This window comes from Osmia bicornis, chromosome 11, assembly GCF_907164935.1.
Source record: "Osmia bicornis bicornis chromosome 11, iOsmBic2.1, whole genome shotgun sequence".
Taxonomy (NCBI): domain Eukaryota; kingdom Metazoa; phylum Arthropoda; class Insecta; order Hymenoptera; family Megachilidae; genus Osmia; species Osmia bicornis.
In genome coordinates, this window is record NC_060226.1 from 6,031,630 (window position 1) to 6,053,845 (window position 22,216).

At 44.5% G+C, this 22,216-nt stretch overlaps 3 protein-coding genes across 8 annotated transcripts; 1 reads left to right on the forward strand and 2 right to left on the reverse strand.

Annotated features, from left to right (window-relative positions):
• Window positions 1-146: 146 nt before the first annotated feature.
• LOC114875989 (GTP-binding nuclear protein Ran) lies at window positions 147-3,102 on the reverse strand. Of its 3 annotated transcripts, none has more exons than XM_029186930.2 (3): window positions 2,947-3,102; window positions 1,901-2,366; window positions 147-1,712 (listed from the first exon to the last, which is right to left on the reverse strand). In XM_029186930.2, the coding sequence occupies exons 2-3, from the start codon at window positions 2,330-2,332 to the stop codon at window positions 1,497-1,499; spliced, it is 648 nt and encodes a 215-aa protein (XP_029042763.1). In that variant the 5' UTR covers window positions 2,333-2,366; window positions 2,947-3,102; the 3' UTR covers window positions 147-1,496. The 3 variants fall into 3 exon arrangements, with proteins under 3 accessions (XP_029042763.1, XP_029042764.1, XP_029042765.1); XM_029186931.1 differs by lacking the exon at window positions 2,947-3,102 and adding an exon at window positions 2,733-2,940; XM_029186932.1 differs by lacking the exon at window positions 2,947-3,102 and adding an exon at window positions 2,664-2,940.
• Window positions 3,103-3,575: 473 nt separating this feature from the next.
• LOC114875987 (syntaxin-1A) lies at window positions 3,576-22,046 on the forward strand. Of its 4 annotated transcripts, none has more exons than XM_029186924.2 (9): window positions 3,576-3,833; window positions 5,911-5,997; window positions 7,603-7,702; window positions 9,031-9,105; window positions 9,170-9,352; window positions 9,430-9,503; window positions 9,576-9,713; window positions 9,938-10,048; window positions 21,924-22,046. In XM_029186924.2, the coding sequence occupies exons 1-9, from the start codon at window positions 3,801-3,803 to the stop codon at window positions 21,999-22,001; spliced, it is 879 nt and encodes a 292-aa protein (XP_029042757.2). In that variant the 5' UTR covers window positions 3,576-3,800; the 3' UTR covers window positions 22,002-22,046. The 4 variants fall into 4 exon arrangements, with proteins under 4 accessions (XP_029042757.2, XP_029042755.2, XP_046143785.1 ...); XM_029186922.2 differs by lacking the exon at window positions 21,924-22,046 and adding an exon at window positions 11,898-12,728; XM_046287829.1 differs by lacking the exon at window positions 21,924-22,046 and adding an exon at window positions 13,597-13,690 and having other exon boundaries at window positions 3,577-3,833.
• LOC114875985 lies at window positions 20,227-21,986 on the reverse strand. Its single transcript, XM_029186920.2, has 7 exons — window positions 21,808-21,986; window positions 21,365-21,615; window positions 21,189-21,311; window positions 21,062-21,117; window positions 20,914-20,992; window positions 20,712-20,840; window positions 20,227-20,637 (listed from the first exon to the last, which is right to left on the reverse strand). Exons 1-7 carry the CDS (start codon window positions 21,911-21,913, stop codon window positions 20,431-20,433), a joined length of 951 nt encoding a protein of 316 aa, XP_029042753.1. The 5' UTR covers window positions 21,914-21,986; the 3' UTR covers window positions 20,227-20,430.
• Window positions 22,047-22,216: the final 170 nt, after the last annotated feature.

Sequence of the window (22,216 nt, forward strand, 5' to 3'; positions counted from 1 at the left end):
ATTGTTCTCATTTATCATCCTCATCCATCATTATTATGAAACAAATGTTGATTAAGTACACCTACACCTTTTCTTCCCCCATAATTTATCAGAACTGGGTTGTATAGCGCAAAGCTTTAAGCACGTACAAACATTTCGAGAATATATAATTTTAAAAAACAGTTCAGTGATGATTTATTTAATTCAATACATCAACGGTACAAGCTGCTTTAAGCAGAATTTTGAAACATTCGATAATGGATGCTTCTTCGCTTTTTCAAATTTTTCCACTTTCTGTTCAACGACAGAAATTTTAATGATATTCACGTACACGTTTTAATCGTGCACTCGCGTACACTTTCACGAATAAAACAAAGGACTTGGGGAAAAGGAACATGTGCAGTGCTTAATCTGCCTAACAACGAAACTGATGTTTTGTATAGAAAAAGAAAAAACACTGTTTATATAATTTAAGTTGAACAAATCATACATTCACCTTCTCTTATAAAAATAATAAACAGTTCTTATTATCGTGGACAGGCGCAACTGACTACAAACCGTTCTTCATTCCAATCGAAACATTGTTTCATGTGACAACACTATGGCTGGGAGTCGCTAATTTGCTTGCACAAATGATTGCAGCACTGCTCAGCCAATTGATACACACTAATCATTGATACCTTTTTATTAGTTCATTATCGCGCGACCAGCATGTGAAGTAGCGGCAAATGTTAAGTTATCAATTGGTAAAAATCTGGACTATTTTGACAGCTCCGATTTGTTATTTTTCTGTATGTGTCTGTGTGTACATATACATATATATATATATATTTGTAAATGTTAAACGTCAGCATTTTGTATTAACATCGAAAGATTCTTTCTTATAGAATTAATTCTTCGTCAAATTTCACAAATTAAAGGAGGATAACCGTTCATTCGAAAGCTGGTAATTTACTTGTTACGTTCCATTGCAAAATACGATCAAATTAGAAAGAGGAAATGAAGTGTGTTAAAGCGAGCCGCAGGTTCATCTTTTACCGGTAAATTATACACATCGAGGTTACAATACATACATCGTTCCACGCGACACATACGTGCACTCGAGCATACGCATACATATTACATAGACAGAGGAATCTTGAGTATCGAATGAATTTTTTTTAGCAACAAGGCTATAAATCCTGATATCGTGCATTCTTGAAATTGTGCTTCCAAAATCAATGAGAGAAACGCTGAATCGTACAGTATTCGTTCAAGATTAGGCTTCACGAACAAAAATTCTTATGCACGTGAAAATGACGTTCAATTCCTACATCCTTCCTGTAAGTTTGAAATACGCGAAATCGCAGAGACATTTCTGCTATTGTTTACGTTAGTTATTGAACCAAACTATACGTGAATGTTAATCCCTTCAAAGAAAGAATCTTCGACCTATGGAGAGGCACGAGTACACGACGTACCATATACGCGGATGTACAAATTTGCCCCGGTTTATAACGTACACGCGACGTAACAAACTAAAGATCTTCGTCGTCTTCTGGTAATGCAGTTTCTTGGGCCTCTTTGAGGTCTTTTTCGATTTGTTGCTGCCAGTGTGGATCCATCGTAACTTCGGGGGGAAGAAGAGCCGGCATTGCAACAAACTCTAAATTAGGATCCCCGATCAGCTTGCGCGCCAACCACAGGAAAGGTTTCTCAAAGTTGTAATTACTTTTCGCACTGATATCATAGTACTGAAAACATGTATTAAAACGTTAATTTCCATAAAAACACAAAACTTATATAAGATAGCAGAAAGTCTGAATACCAATCAGATTAGAAGGACAAGACATCACTATTAATAAGATTACAAGTTATCATCATAGGTGATCGAAAGAAAGGAATAAAAGAAACAAACGTAGGAAAGTTCCAAATTCCTTACCTGCAAATTCTTTTTTCTGTGGAAAACGATACTCTTGGCTTTGACCTTTCTGTCTTTGATGTCAACTTTGTTACCACAAAGTACGATAGGAATATTTTCGCAGACTCGAACCAAGTCCCTATGCCAATTGGGTACATTTTTGTACGTTACTCTTGACGTAACATCAAACATGATGACAGCACATTGTCCTTGAATGTAATAACCATCTCTAAGACCACCAAACTTTTCTTGACCAGCTGTGTCCCAAACGTTGAATCGAATCGGTCCTCGATTCGTATGAAAGATCAAGGGATGCACCTCCACGCCTAAGGTGGCAACGTATTTTTTTTCGAATTCACCAGTCAAGTGCCGTTTGACGAAAGTGGTTTTCCCGGTACCACCGTCCCCAACCAAAACGCACTTGAAGGTTGGAATATCAGCTTCTTGTGCCATTTTCCTTATGTCGCTGACGATTTGAAAAGTAGATCTGAAAAAGCAACGACGAAGCTCGGTGATAGGTGCGAGTCATTAATCGAAGAAAAGAATTTCACAGGATGAAATGTTCGCATGTTCAATTAAATATCGTGCTGAAACGATTAGTCACGTTATCGTACGCGTGACAAAACTTTTCAGTATTTCGAAGTTGCTGGAAAATGCTAGATCGTATCACGCATTAAAAACGTGATCGGCAATTCGCCCGTTAAATAGAACTTGAAGAATCTAAAACGGTACGATTCGTTAGCCTTTGAACAAACAAACCGATGAAACTGCTACTTTATCGTACTTGCGACGTTAATTTGGAAAGCCGGTTTAGCCAACGTCCCGCGCTCTCGGCCAAGCCGACGTTACGTACCACTTCACCACGTTCCGCAAAAAGAATGGCGCCTATGCTTGTAACACAAGCTTTCGCACTTATCTTACGACACGATTACCTACTATTTTATTCCAATTATACACGATCGAACAAACTAATGATTAATTTATAAAAAATGTATGAAAATACGATGGTGTTGGTACAAAATTTCCCGGCAAGCAACGTGTACGTGAAAATGACCGATAAAACTTACTCTGAAACACAGTCGTTACGGTTCACAATGGCGTTCCTTCGACTGAACGATAGGGGTCCGCATTCTCACCATTCGTTATTTCAACATTAGACTCAAATTAAAAGAATTTTTCCATCGATACGATATTAAAAAATTGAACTTCTGTAGTTTTCGAGTTCAATTGTTAAAATTATGAGTAGGTAATTAAATTTTTCTAAAAAATTGTAATAAGAAGATATAGCGGTATAGCGACATCTATTTTAGGCGCGCCACATCGAGCCGGTACCGAAGATCTTTAGTTTTTCACGAGAAGATTAGATTCTATGGACGTGGAACCAAGTACTGGCGTACGAGGGCGCGTTGAGTTGATACGGCGGTAAATATTAAATTTATGATAGCACGAAGTTTACAGGTTGTCGTTTATCTTCGATCGTTCGAATGAATGTTAACGAACTGATCTGCGAGTATGAAATTGACGCGATAAAACGAATAATGACAAGAGGAATTTCAATTTTCTCACGTAGCAGAACGTTCCGTTATGATGGTTTTTTTCTCTTACTATAAACGGTACGCGCAAAAGCGTGAAATATCAACGGAAACGCGTGGTCAGAACGGGGCTACAAAAAGACGTAGATTCTGCCCTGGGCAGAGTTGACGTCAGCGACGCATGCGCGTCAGAACGGACGGCACTGCAGAAGCAGGCGAGTTCGCGAGTGTATCGATTTTACGATCGTGTCTCTCGCCGCTAGTGCGTCCGTTTCCTTTAGTTTTTAGTGGCCGTGCTCGTAGTACATGGATAAAATCGTGAATGGGATTAGTCGCTAGTCTCTTCACTCCGTACACCCGCTGACTCGCAACACTTCGTCACCCTCGCCATGACCAAGGATAGATTAGGAGCCCTCGTCGCGGTGAGTGTCGAACATCTACGTATATTTTTCGAAAGCAACCTGAAACAACCTGACAACTAATTTGCCCGTTAACTCTCTATCTCTTTTTCTCTTTCTCACCTTCCGCTCTTTTCACATCCTCTTTTACTCGCTCCGTCTTCCATTCCCGTCACTCGTTCTTTCTCTTTTTCTCTTCCCATCGCTCTATCTTTTTCCCCCCTTTCTCTTTCTCTTTACGCATCTCCTTTATCTCTCTAACTGGCGCGCACTTTCTCTCTCTCTCTCTCTCTCATACACAGATCTCTACATTTCCCTGCGTTCGTTAATAAAACATCCTTGTCCTTCCCTGCGATTTACGTTTTATAAGGTGAATCGAAGGGTGACTAAGCCTGTGCCCGGTGGATAGTCATACGTGCAACTCGTTGTTGCTCCTTTCGATGGGATCAAAATTTTCTCCATTTAAACGTCTGTCATCGAACAAATCGATGCTCGTTCGGATTTCATTTATTAGGAAAGAAAGAAAGAAGGCGTTTCCGCGGTGTCTAGCTGACTGTCATTCGTTGAGTGCTTTTATTGGGACAAGGAGAGAGAAGAGAGCGGAAGAGAGAGAAAGAAAAAGAGAGAGAGAGAGAGAGAGTAAGTGAGAGTGTGAGAGAGAGAGAGAGAAAGAAAGATTGTATGCGTGCGTATGCGAGTTGTAGATGGAGGCGGGGGTCAAACACTAATGCCTGCTGTGACTGACAGGTGTTTGCCAATATATGTTTTTCGTCATCGTTTATTTCGTAACGATGACTGAGTTAGCGGTGCCGGCACAAATACGTTCAAGCGGACGATTCCCAACCAAGGATTTATTTCCTTCCACTATTTCCTCGCTGAAAGACCAACGAATGGATGGATCCTGCATCGAAGGATATTTTCATACATGTAGTTTCATAATGGGAGGTGACCGATCCTCGTGTACGAGGAGAGCGGGTGTCGATGACTCACAGGCGCCGACTAATACTTACGAAAACCGTGTATCTGGGCGTATCTGCCCGTCCAACACATATTCACCACACTTTAACCTTCATTTTTTTTTGTTTGCAAATTTAATAAACGTAGACTTGAAATTTTCAAACACCTATCATTGTAGCAATCATTTCTTAACCGATTTTTTTTAAATCTCCCTTCACCTCTTCCTCCTCTTTATCCATATTTTCCTCAATTTCCTAACAATTGTATCATACGTTCGAGGCTGGTAAAATATCGATTAATCGAGAATCGAAATTTCTGACTCGTTCTGTATCGAAGATCGATACCTTCGATTCGATTGGCGCGAATCGTTATCCGATAAATCACGCGTTTCAAATCTCAGCACGATGCTCAGATAAACGGAGGACCAAGAAGTTAAAAGCATACAATTGATATTTGGTGAACGAAGAATTAGAGAAAGTATAATATACGTATAGGTGTACGCGTATGCATATATCGATCGTTGAACGTCGACTCGAAGTCGACCGGATGCGAGAGATGCGGATGATTTTTCACGGACGATTGATATCCGCCAGGGGAAAACCGATTCTGCGGTCAGGAAAGATAGCCGCAGGATTATCGAACTTGAGGAAAAGCCACGGTATCGTTATGCCACGTAATGCGACACCTAGAAGCGTTTCTTGATCGAAGTAACGAGTAAAAGGAGTAACGAGTATCGACCGGGTAAACCTTGTCGGTTTGCACGACAAGCAAGCGGTCTGTATCCTTCCTATTCTGTTACACCTTCGATTATTTCTTAGCGAGAGGATGTCGTTTGTCGCTGGCCGAAGGAGGTCACGGTAGCAGTCAGCAGACATTTAAATGGATCCCTCGGAGATCGCGAGACCAGAGATCAGCGCGTCAGATTGATCCAACCGAATCCCTCTTCACCGCCGATTGCATGCGAATGATTGTTTGAGAATGTGATAAAAGCGAAACGGTCGAATACCCGTGCGCAAGGAAGTGCACGCAATGCGTAACCGTACGATGCGTATCGTAATCGTAGCGGCGGGTGTTCGATCGGTTAAATGTTCAGCAAAATCATCGATCTAATCATCGATCGCTAACGAGTATCGTTCGATTTCAGGCCCAGTCGGACGACGACGACGTGGCGGACGATGTGTCCGTCAACGTCGGCGGGCCCGATGACTTCATGACCGAGTTTTTCGCGGAGGTAAGTATACGTTCTTTACACGCATTGTTTCGTTTTCAATACATCGAAAGTTGGTAGTCGGTTAACGAGAACGGAATTGTATCGATTTCTTTTCATCGGTTATCACGTTGCCCCGTGTTCCTGATCATCCATCAACGACGTTTCCTCGATCGGTTCCAGTTTCTTCAATCGTCTCGAGCAGAGTTCGATTAACTGACCGCTGCAGAGATCAATGTTTGCGTACAAAGAAACCGTTGAACCTCGTTTAAGAACATAATCCGTTATCGTTTCCCCGACGATACTTTTCCTTGATAGAACATCGCGCTCGATTACCATACCGATTTTTCTTTCTGTTTTTGCGCGAAATCGCGATAAGGAAAAGAGGAAGCTAAGATTTTCGCACGATTGGTAAGATTGGCGAAGAAACAGAGAAGGATAAGCTCGTTGCTAGTTTCTTTCGAGATAATAATGCAATTAAACGCGTTCGATCCGTTCAGGTATGCTAATTTATTCGTTGACGTTTATATCAAAGCGAGGATACGCGCGTAGGAAACGAACGGTTATCACTGGAATATCGAGGAATTAGGTCGAGACGAGTTCGACCGAGAATCTATGCACTGTCGAGTTCGAACTCGAATTCTGTGAAACTTTTCTCGTTGTATCGTTACGTATCGTTTCCTTTCGTTTCCTTTCGTTCTGTTTCGTTTGCTCGATTGATCTCGAAACGGAAAGGTGAAATAATCGAAGATATACGCGAAAAATGGAAAGTGGAAAGGTTGCGTGGCTGGAATGGCAAGGTATATCGTTGACATTTGCATCCATTTCGATTTGCGTGGGTTCGCCATTAACTTTGATCGCCAGTTCTCGCATCTGACTTTTCTTCGTATCGACGCGTGGGACGGGACAAGCTCGGGAAAGGTGAAACGTTGCGTGGTTCGTTGCCGTAGAAACGAAAGCCGGATCCTTTTGTCGCGTCTTAATGCTCCGGAAATGAAATTTCGTTACCGCGATCGCTACGTATTTCCTGTGGATGCGTGGACAAATTGTTCGCGGGAACGTTTTATCGTGGCTGCGACCGCGCCGGAAAGGTTATCGTTGCTCCAACTTTCGCTTGTCAGACTCTACAATATGTAAATCAATTTTCATCGTCGACTCGTCACCTTTCTCGTCCGATCGATCCGCCGTCAGCCATCGTATTCTTAACACTTTGACTGTCGTCCACCCGTGTTTCAATAAAACGACAATTTTCCAGTCAAAGCGTTAACCCTTCGATGGCGGTCCACGTAGAGAGCCCTAATTTTAATTTAATTTCATAATCTAATTTTCTAAATTTTACACTGTTGCTCTACAAATTATATATTAAACTTTTGTCTAATATCCACGTACATACTTTATAAGTTTGGCTCTCGATTGACTCAGACTCCGCTGTTGAAGGGTTGAACGCATTAGTTGCCGCGTCGAAGAGGATCATACAGCACCTTTCAATCAAACAGCATTAAAGATCATTTAATATTTTAATCGAAATATTCAGGATCTCACAGTTACCACATCTGCGATGTCAACTGGTCCGCTTCGCTTATCTAAAATTACGGATATACTGTTTAACGAGTTCTCGTTTTTCTATAGGTGGAGGAGATCCGCGAAATGATAGACAGGATCCAGACGAACGTAGAGGATGTGAAGAAAAAGCACAGTGCCATCTTGTCGGCGCCACAGACCGACGAAAGTGAGTTTCAGTCGTTTCTTTATTTCTCTGCTCGATCGTCCTTAGGGAAACTGTTAATACGTTTTCGAGCGGACAGAAGTGTCCCTTGGTTTAGGGTCGAACAGGGATCGCAAAGGGCAAAGCCGGGGGTTTGATTTTATTATTGTTATACAAGAGCCGGTGTTCGGGTCAGCTGGCCGTCAGCTGTTGTCGATTCTTCCTTCCGTTGCTTCCAGCGATCGAATTTATCCCCCTAGTCGACTAGTATTCCTTCTTTGTTTCTTTCCTTCCGGCGGTGCTCGTAAAACACGACGGTTGACTGGATCGCGGCTCTGTATACTGTAAACGATCAAAGGGGCGAAAGGTGTAGAAAAGGCGCGCCTTAGGCTGTCAAATGAACCGTATTTCGGAGCAACGAATTCTCGTTGACTCGCGTGGGCAACGTAGTTGATCGTCAGCGATATCAACTTAACCCGGATCGATGTTCCGCACACACCTACTTACGTACACAATTTTATGCTTCCCTTTGGCCCTACTAAGCAGCCGGTCTAGCCAAGAGATCGATCGAGCTGCTCTTCTCGAATGCCGGATCTTACCTGAAAGAAGAGAAAAAATATATTAGCAATATTGGCGATCGAATAACGCGGGATAAGAGGGACGTAAACTCGGCCCCTGTTCGCGTAAATAGGTCTGTAGGATGGCGGGTGACACGGATCGATTTCGTCGTTGTGCTCGAGACGGAAGTACAATGTGACGATAGAAAAAGGCACTGGACCGTTTCTTTCTGGGACGCGAAACGCGCCCGCGATTCGATCGAATTCCAAGTTGTCGGGCGTCCCGTGTCTCCCGGCCGTGCCGTGGCGAGTTCTCGAGAGGCTTTAGAAGTAGGTCTGGCACGTTTCCACCCCCGTATTAACCCAATTCCATCGAGCACCCTCGACGAAGGGAGAGGAGAGAATGCGCGAGCCCTCGGTGATTGCCGTCGCGACGCGTAGCGCCGGGTACGAGCGCGTGCACGCGTTCCTCACTGCCGAAACGGAACAGCCGACCCTTTGGAAACTCGGTCGTTTACCCCGACATCTTTAAACTTCACCGATTAAACTGGACTTGGATTTTTCCTACTTCACCCTCGTTTCGAGGGCTATCGCGATATCTTCCGGTTGAATCGAATCCCCTGTTCCCAGGATAAAATGATCGACGTATCGCGATTCGATCGTGAACGCGAAACACCTTCTCTGTATCGCGAAATCGATTCTTCGCCGGATGTAAGTCGAACGATAGACTCGAGAGCGAACAAATGATTCGTCGTTTCGAACGAAACAATTCTGTTCTTCTCGTTTCTGTTACAGAGGTCAAAATGGAGCTGGAAGACCTGATGTCCGACATCAAGAAGACGACGAACAAAGTCAGAGCCAAGTTGAAGGGTAAATTGGAAACTGTTGATCTCGCGTTAAGTTTCGATTTTCACGTTCCGTTTTCTCTGTTTAGTGATAGAGCAAAATATCGAGCAAGAGGAGCACACGAACAAATCGTCGGCGGATTTGAGGATACGCAAGACGCAGCACTCGACGCTTTCCAGGAAGTTCGTCGAGGTGATGACGGAATACAATCGGACGCAAACCGATTACAGAGAACGGTGTAAGGGAAGGATACAGCGGCAGCTGGAAATCAGTGAGTCTTTGTCGGATTCTAATTAAAAATAATCATTCGTCGTGATGATTATCCTAACCGATCGGAAACGTTTGTAGCCGGTAGAACGACCACCAACGAGGAACTAGAAGAAATGCTGGAACAAGGAAATCCGGCCGTGTTCACGCAAGGGGTAAGCGTTTCGTTTGTACCTTCGTATATGGAAGCAAAAGTACGATGCTGAACCGAGCGGCGTTTCTCGCAGATCATCATGGAAACGCAACAAGCGAAACAGACCCTTGCCGACATCGAGGCGCGTCACGCTGATATTATCAAACTAGAAAACTCGATTAGGGAACTCCACGACATGTTCATGGACATGGCGATGTTGGTAGAAAGTCAGGTAAGTCGATCGTCTCTTTTCGATCCCCGATTTTACATCTTAATACCTTTAGTATACGTGCCTTGGTCGAGCACGAACGACTCAAGATTCGTTTTACCCTGAATTATTCAACTTGTACGCGAATCAAGGCTTTTTCTTTTCAACCCTTCTCTTCGACTGAAATTAACGATACTTTGTTGTTTTCCTGTTACGCTGTGTGGATTCGTGCCACCCACCTACTTTAGGGCGAGATGATAGATCGCATAGAATACCACGTGGAACACGCGGTGGACTACGTGCAGACGGCTACGCAGGACACCAAAAAAGCGCTCAAGTATCAAAGCAAAGCCCGACGGGTGAGTCCTCCCCAGATTTCGCGCCATACCATTGATTTTTCGTCCGCGTCTAATTGGTCACTTTTTGTTTCTTCACCTCCCGTTCCTCGTCACCCGAAACAACCATCCCCTAACCACCTTTCACCTTTCCCACCCGTTTCTTTGTACGTTTTTTTTATTGCTACCACCCTAAAACCTTTACGCTTTTTCGTTTGCTCCGCTTTTCTCTTTCTTTTCTCAACCATCCGCGTGCTTCATTACCATTTATTACAATTACTACCACCACTGTTATAACTACCACTGTTACTACCATTACTACTACTACTACTAGTACTACTACTACTACTACTGTATACTACCGCTGTTCTTTCTCGCGACGCGATATCGAATAACGACGGCGCTTTCTTTCGTACGGACAAATCGATGCTCGCACATATCGTGTATATACGTATGATGTATGTATTACGCGTTCGTTTCCTTACCCCTTTTGTATCTTTGTGTCTCTACGCGCGTGTACATACACGCGTTCTTACTCGTTTATTATCTGTTTTTGTATACGCCTATGTATGCTGTGTGTATACATGCATCATCATATGTGTGTCTCTCTACTTGTGCCGCTCTGTCCTCCTACTACTGACAACCTGAGTGTGCTAACTGTGCCTCTGTCCATGAACTGTTTTGTCTGTATGTACTACTACTACTAAAAAAAAAAAAAAAAAAAAAAAAAAAACTATAAAAATACTTTGCGTGACTAACTACATAACAACTTGCGCTCTCTAACCGGAACTGATTCACGTCCGCGACGATCGGTTTGCGATACCCGCGCTGCGTTTACGTACATCGTTTGGCGATGAACGCGCGGTATGGTGTATGGTGTGACCCGCGCGATTTGGTGGCTTTGTGTGTGGCACATTTGTCTCTGGACGTTGTCGCGTGCGCGATTAACTTTGGGGCTGATCATCCCTGGAGGCGATCCACCAGTTACCGTCGAGTATCTCCTCTCGTTCCAATTCTTCGAATCTACCCTTTGCTCCTTCGCCACCTGTCCCATACGCTTCCTCGTACGACACGGCAGGGTGAATTGGTGGACCGTATTTGAGTACTTCGTCGATCATAGCGGCGACCACGTGGGCCAAGCCCGAGGTGAGCTGATCAAGGCCGAGGAGTATCGGAGCAAGGCTCGTAAGGTAATCGAATCGGATGCAAAAGTCCTTTCGCTTCTCGCGTTCCTCGCTTTTTAAACCAGCGGCGATCGTCCAACACCGCTTACGCTTCGAAGGCGGAGAAGGAAAATGAGCTCCTGTTCGTGACTCCTCCGTCTTCGCCCCCCTCTGTTGATAGTTCTTGCATGAAACCCTGCTAATTCGCAAAGAAAATTGAGATCGTCTCGCGTAAAGAACTGTGAAATTAGATTTTTCGTTTTCCTATACCTAGTTTCGTTCGTCTTCTTTCTTATCCTAGCTTGGAGATTTCATCGTTTCTTTTCCTACCGGTCCGAGTTTATTCTCAGCTACAGCTTCCTCTGACCCGTACGCGCACACAGACACCGCGCAAACGTTCTTGGTCCTTCAGAAAAATTTTCACCACCCTCTGCTCTCTTTCTACTGGTATCTCTGTCTATTTGCTTGTCCGCTTGACTGTCTATTTGCCTGACACCCGCTTGCCTGCCTGTCTGCTTTCTCGTACTTCCTTCCTTGTGTGTTGCAACAAGTCGGATTCGTTGTTCGCTTATCCACGCCGAATCACGAAGACTTCCTTGGCCGATTTCTCCGCGACGTTGTTCGCGATTCGACGGATCCCGTTTAGTCGTTGTCCAGGTGGATTACCGACCGGCTCTCACACGACTCGTATTTCTTTTTTCTGTCCACAGAAAATGATCTTCATCATAATCTGCGTGTTAATATTGGCCGTGATATTAATCTCCATAATAATAGCATGCTTACCGAGGAGCTAAAGATTCGTTGAGAGAATCGGCGTGGCGCGGCGCGACGCGGGATGGGGTTGGGAGAGGGTTGCGATAGAAGAGGGTTACGCGCGAACGAACGGGTCGCGGATAGATCGTGCGCGCGCGATGCTCGATCGAGCGACGATAGAAGAAAAGAGAAGGAGAAGGCGTGATGGTGCAAGAGGAGGAGGAGGAGGAGGAGGAGGAGGAGGAGGAGATGGAGGGTGGTTTGGAATATAAGATGCGAGGGAAGAAAAAGAAGAAGGAACGGGTTTTACGAGGATCGAGATTGCGGAATAATCGCGAACAGGATCGGAAGTTCGCGCACGCGCCTCGTTCTTGGCAAACACGGAACCAGCTTCGCCTGTGTCAACCTCCTCGAGTATCCGCTCTATCGTCCCGGCTCTAATATCTGACTAACTTCGAAGAAGCAACTAATTAATTGCTCGTTGTAACGCAATAACCGATTAACCGCAACTGTGCTCGTTTCACTAACACACGAGACCGACGCTTGCGTCGTTGGTCGCTTCGTGGATCCTGCGATCGTCGACTCGCCTTCTCGCCGTTCCTCTGCGTCGAACGATGAACGGAGAGGCGAGTCCGCGAACATACCGACGCGACGTCTCGTCATAGGGACGTGTTTGTTCTATCCTCTGTGATCGTGTCGTACCGTGAAATCGACTCCTTTCGCGTTTTCCTGTTCCACTTGTCGATGGTTGCTTACGTCTATTTTTCGAACCGAACCGAAGGGAGCTCGATTTCCTCTTTAGACGCGCACGCCTGAGAATAACCAACTGCATTTATGCGAGCGTATGACAGAGCAATATTGTGTATTTTGTTCACAGAAATTGATGTTCATCGTAATTTGCCTGACGATAGCGTTCATCATTTTGATAATCATTCTGATATATGCGTTGTAAGAGAGAAGATAGATCGAGCGTACGAGGATTCCATGGGCACGAGAGATAGAGGCGATAATTGGGCCACGAGAAAGACACGTTTTCCACTTTGCGCGTTTTCATTTTGCAAGTCGATCGGTCTTTGGCCGAAGAATCGTCATCGATCGTTGACCGGTACACGCTCGTGCGACTTTCGATGCCTTTTCTTTTTTCGTAATCTATTGCAGCTTTTCCTTTTTTCATCTACCTCGTAACTCGGCTACGCTCGTTTTCACACGGACGTAATCGAAGGAAGCGGTCAACGAATCGAAGGGGAAAGTTCGTAAGAAGGAGAGAGAAGCGCGAATTTTCCCTCTATTCGTTTTCTCCGTTCGATTTTCCAATAAATCCCGATCGACGATCCGCGCCGACTCGATTCGATTCGATTCGATTCGATTCGATTCGAATTCGGCTCGAACGACGATGCGTACAACAGACAGAAAGTTTATCGAGACTGGTCGAGTGGCAGACCGCACACGCAGAGAGAGGCACTAGCTGCGATTTCCGAAAATTGGGATCGAATTGAGAATGGTACGACCAAGAGAGAAGGGAGGCGCGCGATTCGAGGGTGGTGTGTAGCACACGCGACAGAGAGGATCGTAGATACGGTAGGGACGAACGGTATAGGGAACAGAATTTGTAATCGATCAATTGTGTTTTTGCCGATTCGTTGATGCCGAGCGCAGAAGAAGATTATGATCATGATCTGTCTCGCTATACTCGCCGTTGTTGTGGCCACCACCATCGGTGGATACTTTGGACTGTGAACGCCGCAATCGGGTACGTGATTGAAACTTAGTCGCGACAATAGATCGATGAGGAGACGAAACGATTGTTGGTTTTCTTTTGTGTTTGTTGTTGTCTTTTTCAGAAAAATCCACACGCGTCGCCGTGGTGTACGTAAACGCGAACCGTCGCCAGCACCTGTACCCAGGCGAATCGGCCGGAAACGTTGGACGCGTCGCCTCTTCGGCGTCGAATCGGCTCTGTCCCGACTTCAGCGGCAACACCACCACCATTACCATCACCGTCGTCGTCGTCGTCGTCGTTGGAAGCAGCGACGTTAACCGGTCGTCTCGATTTCGATCTTGTACGCGGCCTCGTCGACGGCCCTTTCGTCCACGCACGCCACTCCTCGTTCCACGGATCGCCGCCGAATTCCTTCTTTTGTTACGCGTACTGCCCATCCGTTATCGCGACTCCAAGAGAATCCCGAAGCCGAAGCGCCTGTACAAGGAACACGATCTACGACTACGCCAGCAACGCGAGCAACGAATAGTCGTCGTCGTCGTCGTTGCCGTTGTCGCTGTAGTTTGATCGAAATTGCCACCCTTTTCGTTTCGTTTCGCTCCTACTCTTATCCCGTTAGCAAGCCCTTTACGCGCTAGTCTCGTATCGTTTCCCAAACTGCATCGCTTGCACGCAATCGAGATGATCTCTGGCGTAGATGATCGGTTCGCATCCTTTTTCGATTCTTGCTAGGAAGCTAGATGTTCCGGAAGAGAATAAAAAGCGACCGAGACGCGGAACGATTAGAGGCGCGCGGGCGACGACAAGGAGATAGAAAACGCGATCGAACCGTATCGATTCGCGTGTACGCCCGATCGAGATGACGCGATGAAGCGAAGCCTAAAACCCAATGGAATCGTGTAACGCGAGACTATCGAGATAATCCTGTCGTTGGTCGCGGTATATTCGGTGGCCGCGGTGTCGATCACTTAACCGATTACCTAGCAAAGTGCATTCTTTTGACTGTGATTCTTAACCGAGCTTGGAAATTAGTTCTTTACAGATCTCGAAATAGTTCGAAACGAAGCCGCGGTAGTAACTTTGACGCGCACGATGCGTGTATCACGCACACAATCGCTACGCTACATATCATAACGATTCTACTAATGGCGTAGATTATTGAATCTTACCCCCTCAGCCCGAGCCCCTCTTTCTCTCTTTCTCAATTCCCCGTCGTAACTGTTCCGGGTATTCGTATATCGAATGGGAACCGAATGTGGTTCTCACCTTAGAGAAAAACGTAGATTTATCGGAACGGTAACGTTTATCGGAAGAGACAACGGTTTACTAGGACTAGGGAAACGTTGAACGGTAGAGAGACGATTGACGAGAGCGCAAAGGACGAATTTCCAAGTGAGTCGCTACGTTAGGGGTAGCTTTCGTGCGAGGGATGATACGCGTGTCAGGTCGCGAGAGTTCGTTTCTCGCTTTCGACGATGCTGCCTCGTCGATCTCGGCCGCCCCCGCTATTCTATCGGCAATCTTTCTACCCTGATTGCGTTGCACGAAACGCCATTAGGCTTTGGGCGTGCCGAGACCAAGCTGTCGCTTAGATTAATTCTGACGGAGAAACGGAGCAGAGGAGAGACTCGATGTTTCTTCTTTCAGTTCAGTTCGTGGGTGGTGCGTTCGTTGTCGCGTAACCCGAAATGATGTCGATCGGCGACGACGATGACGAGAGTATCGGTGCGTGGTTTCATCGTACGACAATACAGAGAGAAAAGAAATGAAACTAGACAATTTGTTGTTTCGCGTTGGTTTTACGTTCGTATCGATAATCGCGAGTCGACACGGTGTGCGGGCGGTTCTAGCGAATAAATAAATTCGTCCAAAGTCGGAAAGATGTCTTCGAAGCGACTGGGCTCGAACACAGGGCGCGGATAAAAATCGGCTAGCGAATGAGGGAGGAGCAATGGGACGCAATGACGAGAAGAAGAACACGCGGACTAGGAGAGAAATGGAGATCTATAAAGCTGCAGCAATAATATATAATATAGGTGTACGGGAGAATAATTAACGCTAATACAATCGTCGATGATAAAGTCTGGATCGTACCGAATATATCGTATGTACACGACAAATGTATACATATATTTAATGCTATTATGTACGTACGTGTGTATATGTATGTATACGTGTATATGCGTACTTATCGTCAGGTGTATTAAGTCGCATATCGGATATACGTATTATACGCACCTACGATACGATATACAATTATAAAGGTATACATATTGTAACACGGTGTACGGGTGCAGGTAAGCCAACGGGAGTAATAAACGCGTACGCGAACTCTGTAAACGCTTACTCGCACGCGTAGACGCGTGTAAGGGCATTGCGCGCCCACGCAAGCACCCTACGTTCACACAGAGACATATTACATGTATATAAAAGAAAAAAAAAAAAAATAGTTAGTCGGCACAGTCGAAGAGTAATATATTAACGATAATAATTTATTATTCGCGACGCCTGTTGCTCGTTTATTATCAGACTGGATAATCTATTCGAGCGAAGAACGGGCGACGTTCGTGTTAATGTTTTGTTGATTATATTATATGAACGTTGAGGTACATTACATTTAAAAGATTATGGGTTAATGTTTCAGAATGATATAAAAATGATAAAATGAAAAAAAGAAACGAGTAACACACAGTTGCGCTACACACAAGCCACGTCGTGTTACGTTGCTCTAAACGACGATGATAATTATACATGTATAGCGCTGGTGGGGACGGTACGATGATAACGATTAGCTATAGCGATGTTAAATGATTAAAAACGGTGACAATTGGAAAGAGAGGTTGACGATTGGCCAAGAACAATGGTTCACGATGATTACGATTAGGATGACGATGATGATGATGATGATGATGACGACGATGATGATATGGATAGTTAATGATACTTAAAAAAATCACTTTGCATTGTACAGAAGCATACTGATTGTTAGTTTAGATAGCTACGTTGCCACGATCTATTACTTAATCGTTGAGAGTGCGCGTGAGATGCGAGTTTGCGCGTAAAAATCCCTCTGTGACGAGTTGTGCAAGTGTCGTCGAAGAGCCGAGGCAATTCATATTCTCGTATTCGTAATTCGTAATTCGTATTCGTCGTTGTGCTTCTTCGAGTCGGAAAGGGTATGCGTTCGTTCGCCTTCGCGTGCCGATTCGAGGCGGAGAGGAATGATAAACGTCGAGGATGATCGCGGCTACCCGGTGGATAACGGAGAAGAAGAACGTTGCGTCTCTCGAGAGAGAAAGAAAGAGAATTTTGGATCGTTTTGAAATCGTTTTAATCGACCCGCTCCTCTCCGACACATTGTCGCTTACCGATTCCGGTCTCGTTAAGCCTACGCGAACGCTATCTCTTTCTCTTTCTCTCGGTGTTCTCGGTTGTAAACCTCTCTAGTATAATCGGCCCTAATGCAATTAATTAAACCGCGTTTCTTATATTCGGACCGCGGCACGCGTCCTACGTGTCGGACGTATCAATGAATACGAAAGATAGCACGATTTTTCTATCCAAGCCTCCGCTCTGAAAACATCGATCTACTACCGTCTAGCCTGTCTTTTCATTCTCGTAGCTTTAAATCTCGTACCTACGTACGCGCGTACGTGCACACCTATCGTACACATCTACGTACGTACGTGTCGAATATGATTGTTAGTGGTTGTTAATTTTATTTTTTTTTTTTTTTTTTTTTTTCTCTAATGCGTGCGCGCTCGTGTGTAGCGATTCTCGCGACAGGAATTGAAGAATCAAACTTAATTTCCTACCATCGAATCAATTAACCTGGCGCATCATAGATTAAAAAAAAATACTAAACGAAATGTAATCGTAATCGGTACGCGGCGCGAGATCGGCGATCGACGATCAAGGATCGACGCTGCCTGCTGCTGTGCGCGCGTTATACGCATTTTGGCCTAATAATGGAAACAAAGGCTTTCTCCGTAAAATATATACGCTATCTATGGCTTCGTTGATTTCCTTTCGTTGAACGGAGCAGCGATCGCTCGTCTTGTTTCGCGCTCAATTTTTCACGCGTCTATCTGTCCGTCTACCTTATCTATCTGTTTCTCTCTGTCTATCTATTTATCTATCTATCTATCTATCTGCTTCGTTTCTCTTTACATCCGTCTATCTATCGATTCTTTTTTTTTTTCTTTCTTCTCCCGACGATCGTAGGGGATGAAACGGGGGAAACTGTTTCCGAAAAGCGGGAACGATCGCGATCGATTAACGCGTTCGGTTAGATGAAATTGTTCCGTGGTTGATTAGGATACAGAGATATCGATGGGAATAAAAGAATAAAAGGGAAAGGAGGGGCAGGACCGACAGATAGACGCAGTCGAGCGAATAATAAACGACAGGGAGAAACGGGAATCGCGACGAAGCAGAGGGAACGCTTTAATTGAAAGAGAAAAAAACCACGTTGAAACACGACAAAAAGTATTCGAGTATGTTGGTCGTGTCGCGCATCGGTGCAATTATTACACTTCGAGAGACTATTTCAATAACCTTATGAGTGTCAATTCCACTTTCGAGCGTAAATCGTAAGTTTGCGAATGTTTTGAGACAAAAGAACAAACGAACAAAAAATAAAGAACGATCGAGAAGGAGAGTCAGTGTTGAAGAAAAAAGAGAAAAAGAAAAAAACTTAAAGAAAAAGAACAAAAAAAAAATAAATCGTAACGATAAGAGATAGTTGCGCGGTCGCGTCTCTTGACCGGCACGCGACAAAGTGAGATTACTATAATAAAATTTACATTATCGAGAAACAAATTAGGGAATGAGAGAGCGGGAGAGAAAGGGTAAGAAAGCAAGAACGAACGAACGTGCGTACGATCGAGCGAGTGAACGAACGAGAGAAAGTAACGGAAAGGAAGGTAGGAGTAGAGCTGAAGAAGATGACGATCAAGAGAATAAATTAATTAAAAAAAAAAAAAAAAAATCAGATCGAACGAATGAGCGCGAACGAGAGGAGAGCGAAAGTGCGTGTGACAGTGCGTGCATGGATGCGAGAGAGGAAGCGAGTACGAGAGAAAAATATAAGTTAGCAAACTTTAGCATGTTCAAAGAGACAGAAAAATTAAAAAAAAAAGTACGGAAATACTTTTTATCGTAGAATACATCATAATAGGTGAGATTCGTGGAAGCGAATAAACGGTAAAAGAAAAATGGGGGAAAAAAAAAGTAGAAAAAGAAGAAAAAAGAGACAGTGATCTGTATTAACGATGACTTATTAAATAAATCAACGGTGTTTTTTCTGCCTATCAGTTGTACGTATTTGTGTGTCGCGCGAGTACGAATTTTCACTTCTCTCTCTCTTTCTCTCTCTCTCTCTCACTCTATAAATATATACATATATATTTATTGTCTCTCTTTCTCTCTCTCTCCCTCTCTTGAATAAGAAAAGAACGATAGATCGTTATTTCGTTTCCGTCTTTAATACGATATATCACTGTTATTATCATTATATATTATTAATCGATACTGTACAAAGTTGGCAATAATCTTAAGAGATCCTCCACCGTCGTAACGTTTAGCCTCCTCGAGGAAGGGAACGCGAGGCTGAGGTCCCTGCTCCTCGACGAACCAACAGAGAAAGTAATAAAAACGAGCAGAGTTTCGTTTATAGAAATCAAAGCTACGCGATCGAACTCTTTTACAAGTATAATAACCGTGCGGGGAAGTATTTGTTGTTTCTGCGAGCAGCGTTCAAATGTATATGTACAGAATTGGGTAAAGTAGGCTTCCCTAAGGAGAATAGCGTTACAGGGGAAGTGGAAATTCTGAAAACTTAAATTTTGGCGATATTAAGGAAGAGTTCGCAAAGTTCCTGTACATTATACATATACGCTTCTTCTCGCATTTACACCCTCGCACATATAAGATTCGCGAATCAAAGAGAAGCTAGAAAATGGGAAAGATAGTGAAACGAGGAGGGTTGGATCGCGTGGCAAGGGTCCGTTTGTTCGTTCGAGGAACGAGAGCCGAAAATCGACGAATCGTTTCTCACAGGATAAACGATAAATAACTATTCGAAAGAAGACGTCGTTTTCGGCTGGTGATCTCCACCCCGCGTTACTGCGAATCACCTCTTGATCCATCGTTCTATTCCTAAAGCGAAAATGAAGCCAAGCGTTTGCTGTACAATTCTATTCTTTTACGTTTAACGACTTACTATTGAGTAGACGAGTAGTATATTTTACATTAACGAAATATCGTAGCGTTACCTTGTCTTACCTTAATTTTATATATCATCGAAGATACGTATTCGCAGGAATAACGATTATAGTCAGCAGCACTACGAGTCAAGTTACTATACGTTTGTAGATAACAAAAGGTCCGCAAAGAGATTTTAAAAACCGACACGATGTTCAATGTATTTAAACGATCTTCTCTCGAAAGATGAACAATATACAATATGTAACGGGAGTACATCGCGCCTCCTATTCATTCGTTTCGCCCTTCGCCCTTGATGGATCACGGAAATTGACGAGGAACGAGGAAAATACAACAACCAGTCGCGCTTATCGATCTCCTTTTATTTAATCTTCTGTTCTGGTCTTACGGCCACCAACGAAGAAGAACAAGAAGAAGAAGAAAAGAAGCGAACAAGGTACGATAAATAAATAATGGTCGAAGAAAGGCGAGATATGTACATGCAAAAGAGTGGGTATACAACTGTATGTATAGAGGAAGTCATAGCTGGAAGAACAACGAACGGGTTAAAGACCGTTCGCGTTCGGGCACAAGTTCGTGTCATCGAGATCTGAAACATTTCTGGCTCTGTTCAACAGACCCTCCTCGAAATCGCCATCCCTCGGGATGTTCTCTGGTCCTTGAAGCGCGTGTTCGCGAATGAACTGGATCACCAGTTTAGGATTCACGTACGACATCGTCAGTCGGCGTCTCCAAACGAGTAATGCCAACGGCTGAGGAACGTTAATCAAGCGATTAGTCAACTTGACTAAACAAAAATCGTTTACCGATGCTCGCATCCACTTACACGATCCTCGGTGAGCGCGTTGTAAGGAGTAATCACGTGTCGTAGCAGACAGCCGGTAACTAGATCCTTCAGACGTTTCACCTCCAACGGATTGGCGCAAGGATGATACAGCATCACAACGGCTCCGTGCTAAACGATAGATGAAACGTTACAGAGATAGATGAACAGTTTATTCAGAAAGATACCAATCGTTTCTCGTTACCTCCAGGCTGTGCAACCAGCGTTGTTTCGGTAGAAACTTATATTCACCGTAGACGGGCCATAGAGGTCTGTGCGCTCCGCTGCAAATGGCGGACAAACGACGTTACAAGATACGTACTTACAAGTCTAGTCGTTTTACAACTACTTACAATAACGGCACGTCGTCGTTGTACTCTATCCTCTCGTTCATGCATTTGTGCATAGCCTGTAAGAATCCCGAACGCAATATATACCGTTTATCGATACGAGACGCGAACGAAATGGCGGAAAACTTACCACGTAATTCTTTGGAACGAGTACCGTATATTTTAAGGCTGGAGTTCTTCTGTCCGGTAGAATCCTTTTGTCGTAGCACGTGTAATTGACTGGACTGCCGTCCCAATCCACCGTCAAGTTGGTCTGAAAAGAAAAAACAAGTTAGAAACGACGAAGAGAAAAACAACTACTGGTACCTTGGCATCGTCACAGGTAGCCGAGGGTTGTCCCATCGGGATATTATGAAGGAGATGCGACGATCGGTAGACTTCCGGTTCGTAGTTTTTCCCAAACACCTTGGGCGGTGGGAGCGGATCGGTCGGTCTGTCAGGCATCCAGCGACCTTTCCAATTCTCCAATTCATCGACGTTTCGACGATTCTCTCCATCTTTCAACAGGTACTTCCGGAGGGAGTTGAGCCGATTGAAGCGGAAGTTTCGCGGTTCCTCTGTAACACCGAGTGTCAAACGTCAGTTTCGCATTCTTCGAGAAAACATTTGCTCGATCAACGGAGAAGATACGCTATATAACATGGTGCGTTTTGAGGTTAGAAAACGCGTGGACGTCGGCGAGTAGACGATCGTCACCGTCGAACGTTCAAAGCGGATATGATATTCGACGGAATCCATCCGGTAGTTACCTTGATCGTATTCCTCGTCGCTGTCCTCGTCGGAGAAGTCGTCGTACCTGATGCCTTCGGCAAGAAAGTAAAACGCAAACAACAAGATAATAACTTTGGTTTTCATGTTTACTTAGGTGAAGCGATATACCAAAACACGGTGCGTCGAGGAGGCACCGTCGCCATCTACCAACGACGGACGACACCTTCTTTAATTCCTGGAGATCCAGCCGGGCTAACGCGGAATCGATGAAAATTCGCGTTTCTCACTGTTAAAAAAGTAGAAGTACACTGAGTTGCATTGAACTTGTCGCAGTGAAGTTGGCTCCAGATTTACTGACACATTCACGCCGCGTCGGTGAGACGATGGGCGAGATCGACTCACCGACGCGGCGTGAATGTGTCAGTAAATCTGGAGCCAACTTCACTG

Bases quoted from the DNA above. Each gene is read 5' to 3' on its own strand.
- LOC114875989 (XM_029186930.2), bottom strand. From the start codon at position 2,332: ATGGCACAAGAAGCTGATATTCCAACCTTCAAGTGCGTTTTGGTTGGG. The intron at 1,713-1,900 runs GTAAGGAATTTG...ACATGTTTTCAG, and splicing joins ACAGAAAAAAGAATTTGCAG to TACTATGATATCAGTGCGAA.
- LOC114875987 (XM_029186922.2), top strand. From the start codon at position 3,801: ATGACCAAGGATAGATTAGGAGCCCTCGTCGCG. The intron at 7,703-9,030 runs GTGAGTTTCAGT...TTTCTGTTACAG, and splicing joins GGCGCCACAGACCGACGAAA to AGGTCAAAATGGAGCTGGAA. The intron at 9,714-9,937 runs GTAAGTCGATCG...CACCTACTTTAG, and splicing joins CGATGTTGGTAGAAAGTCAG to GGCGAGATGATAGATCGCAT.
- LOC114875985 (XM_029186920.2), bottom strand. From the start codon at position 21,913: ATGAAAACCAAAGTTATTATCTTGTTGTTTGCGTTTTACTTTCTTGCC. The intron at 21,118-21,188 runs GTAAGTTTTCCG...GGATTCTTACAG, and splicing joins TCGTTCCAAAGAATTACGTG to GCTATGCACAAATGCATGAA. The intron at 20,841-20,913 runs GTAACGAGAAAC...TCTATCGTTTAG, and splicing joins GCTGGTTGCACAGCCTGGAG to CACGGAGCCGTTGTGATGCT.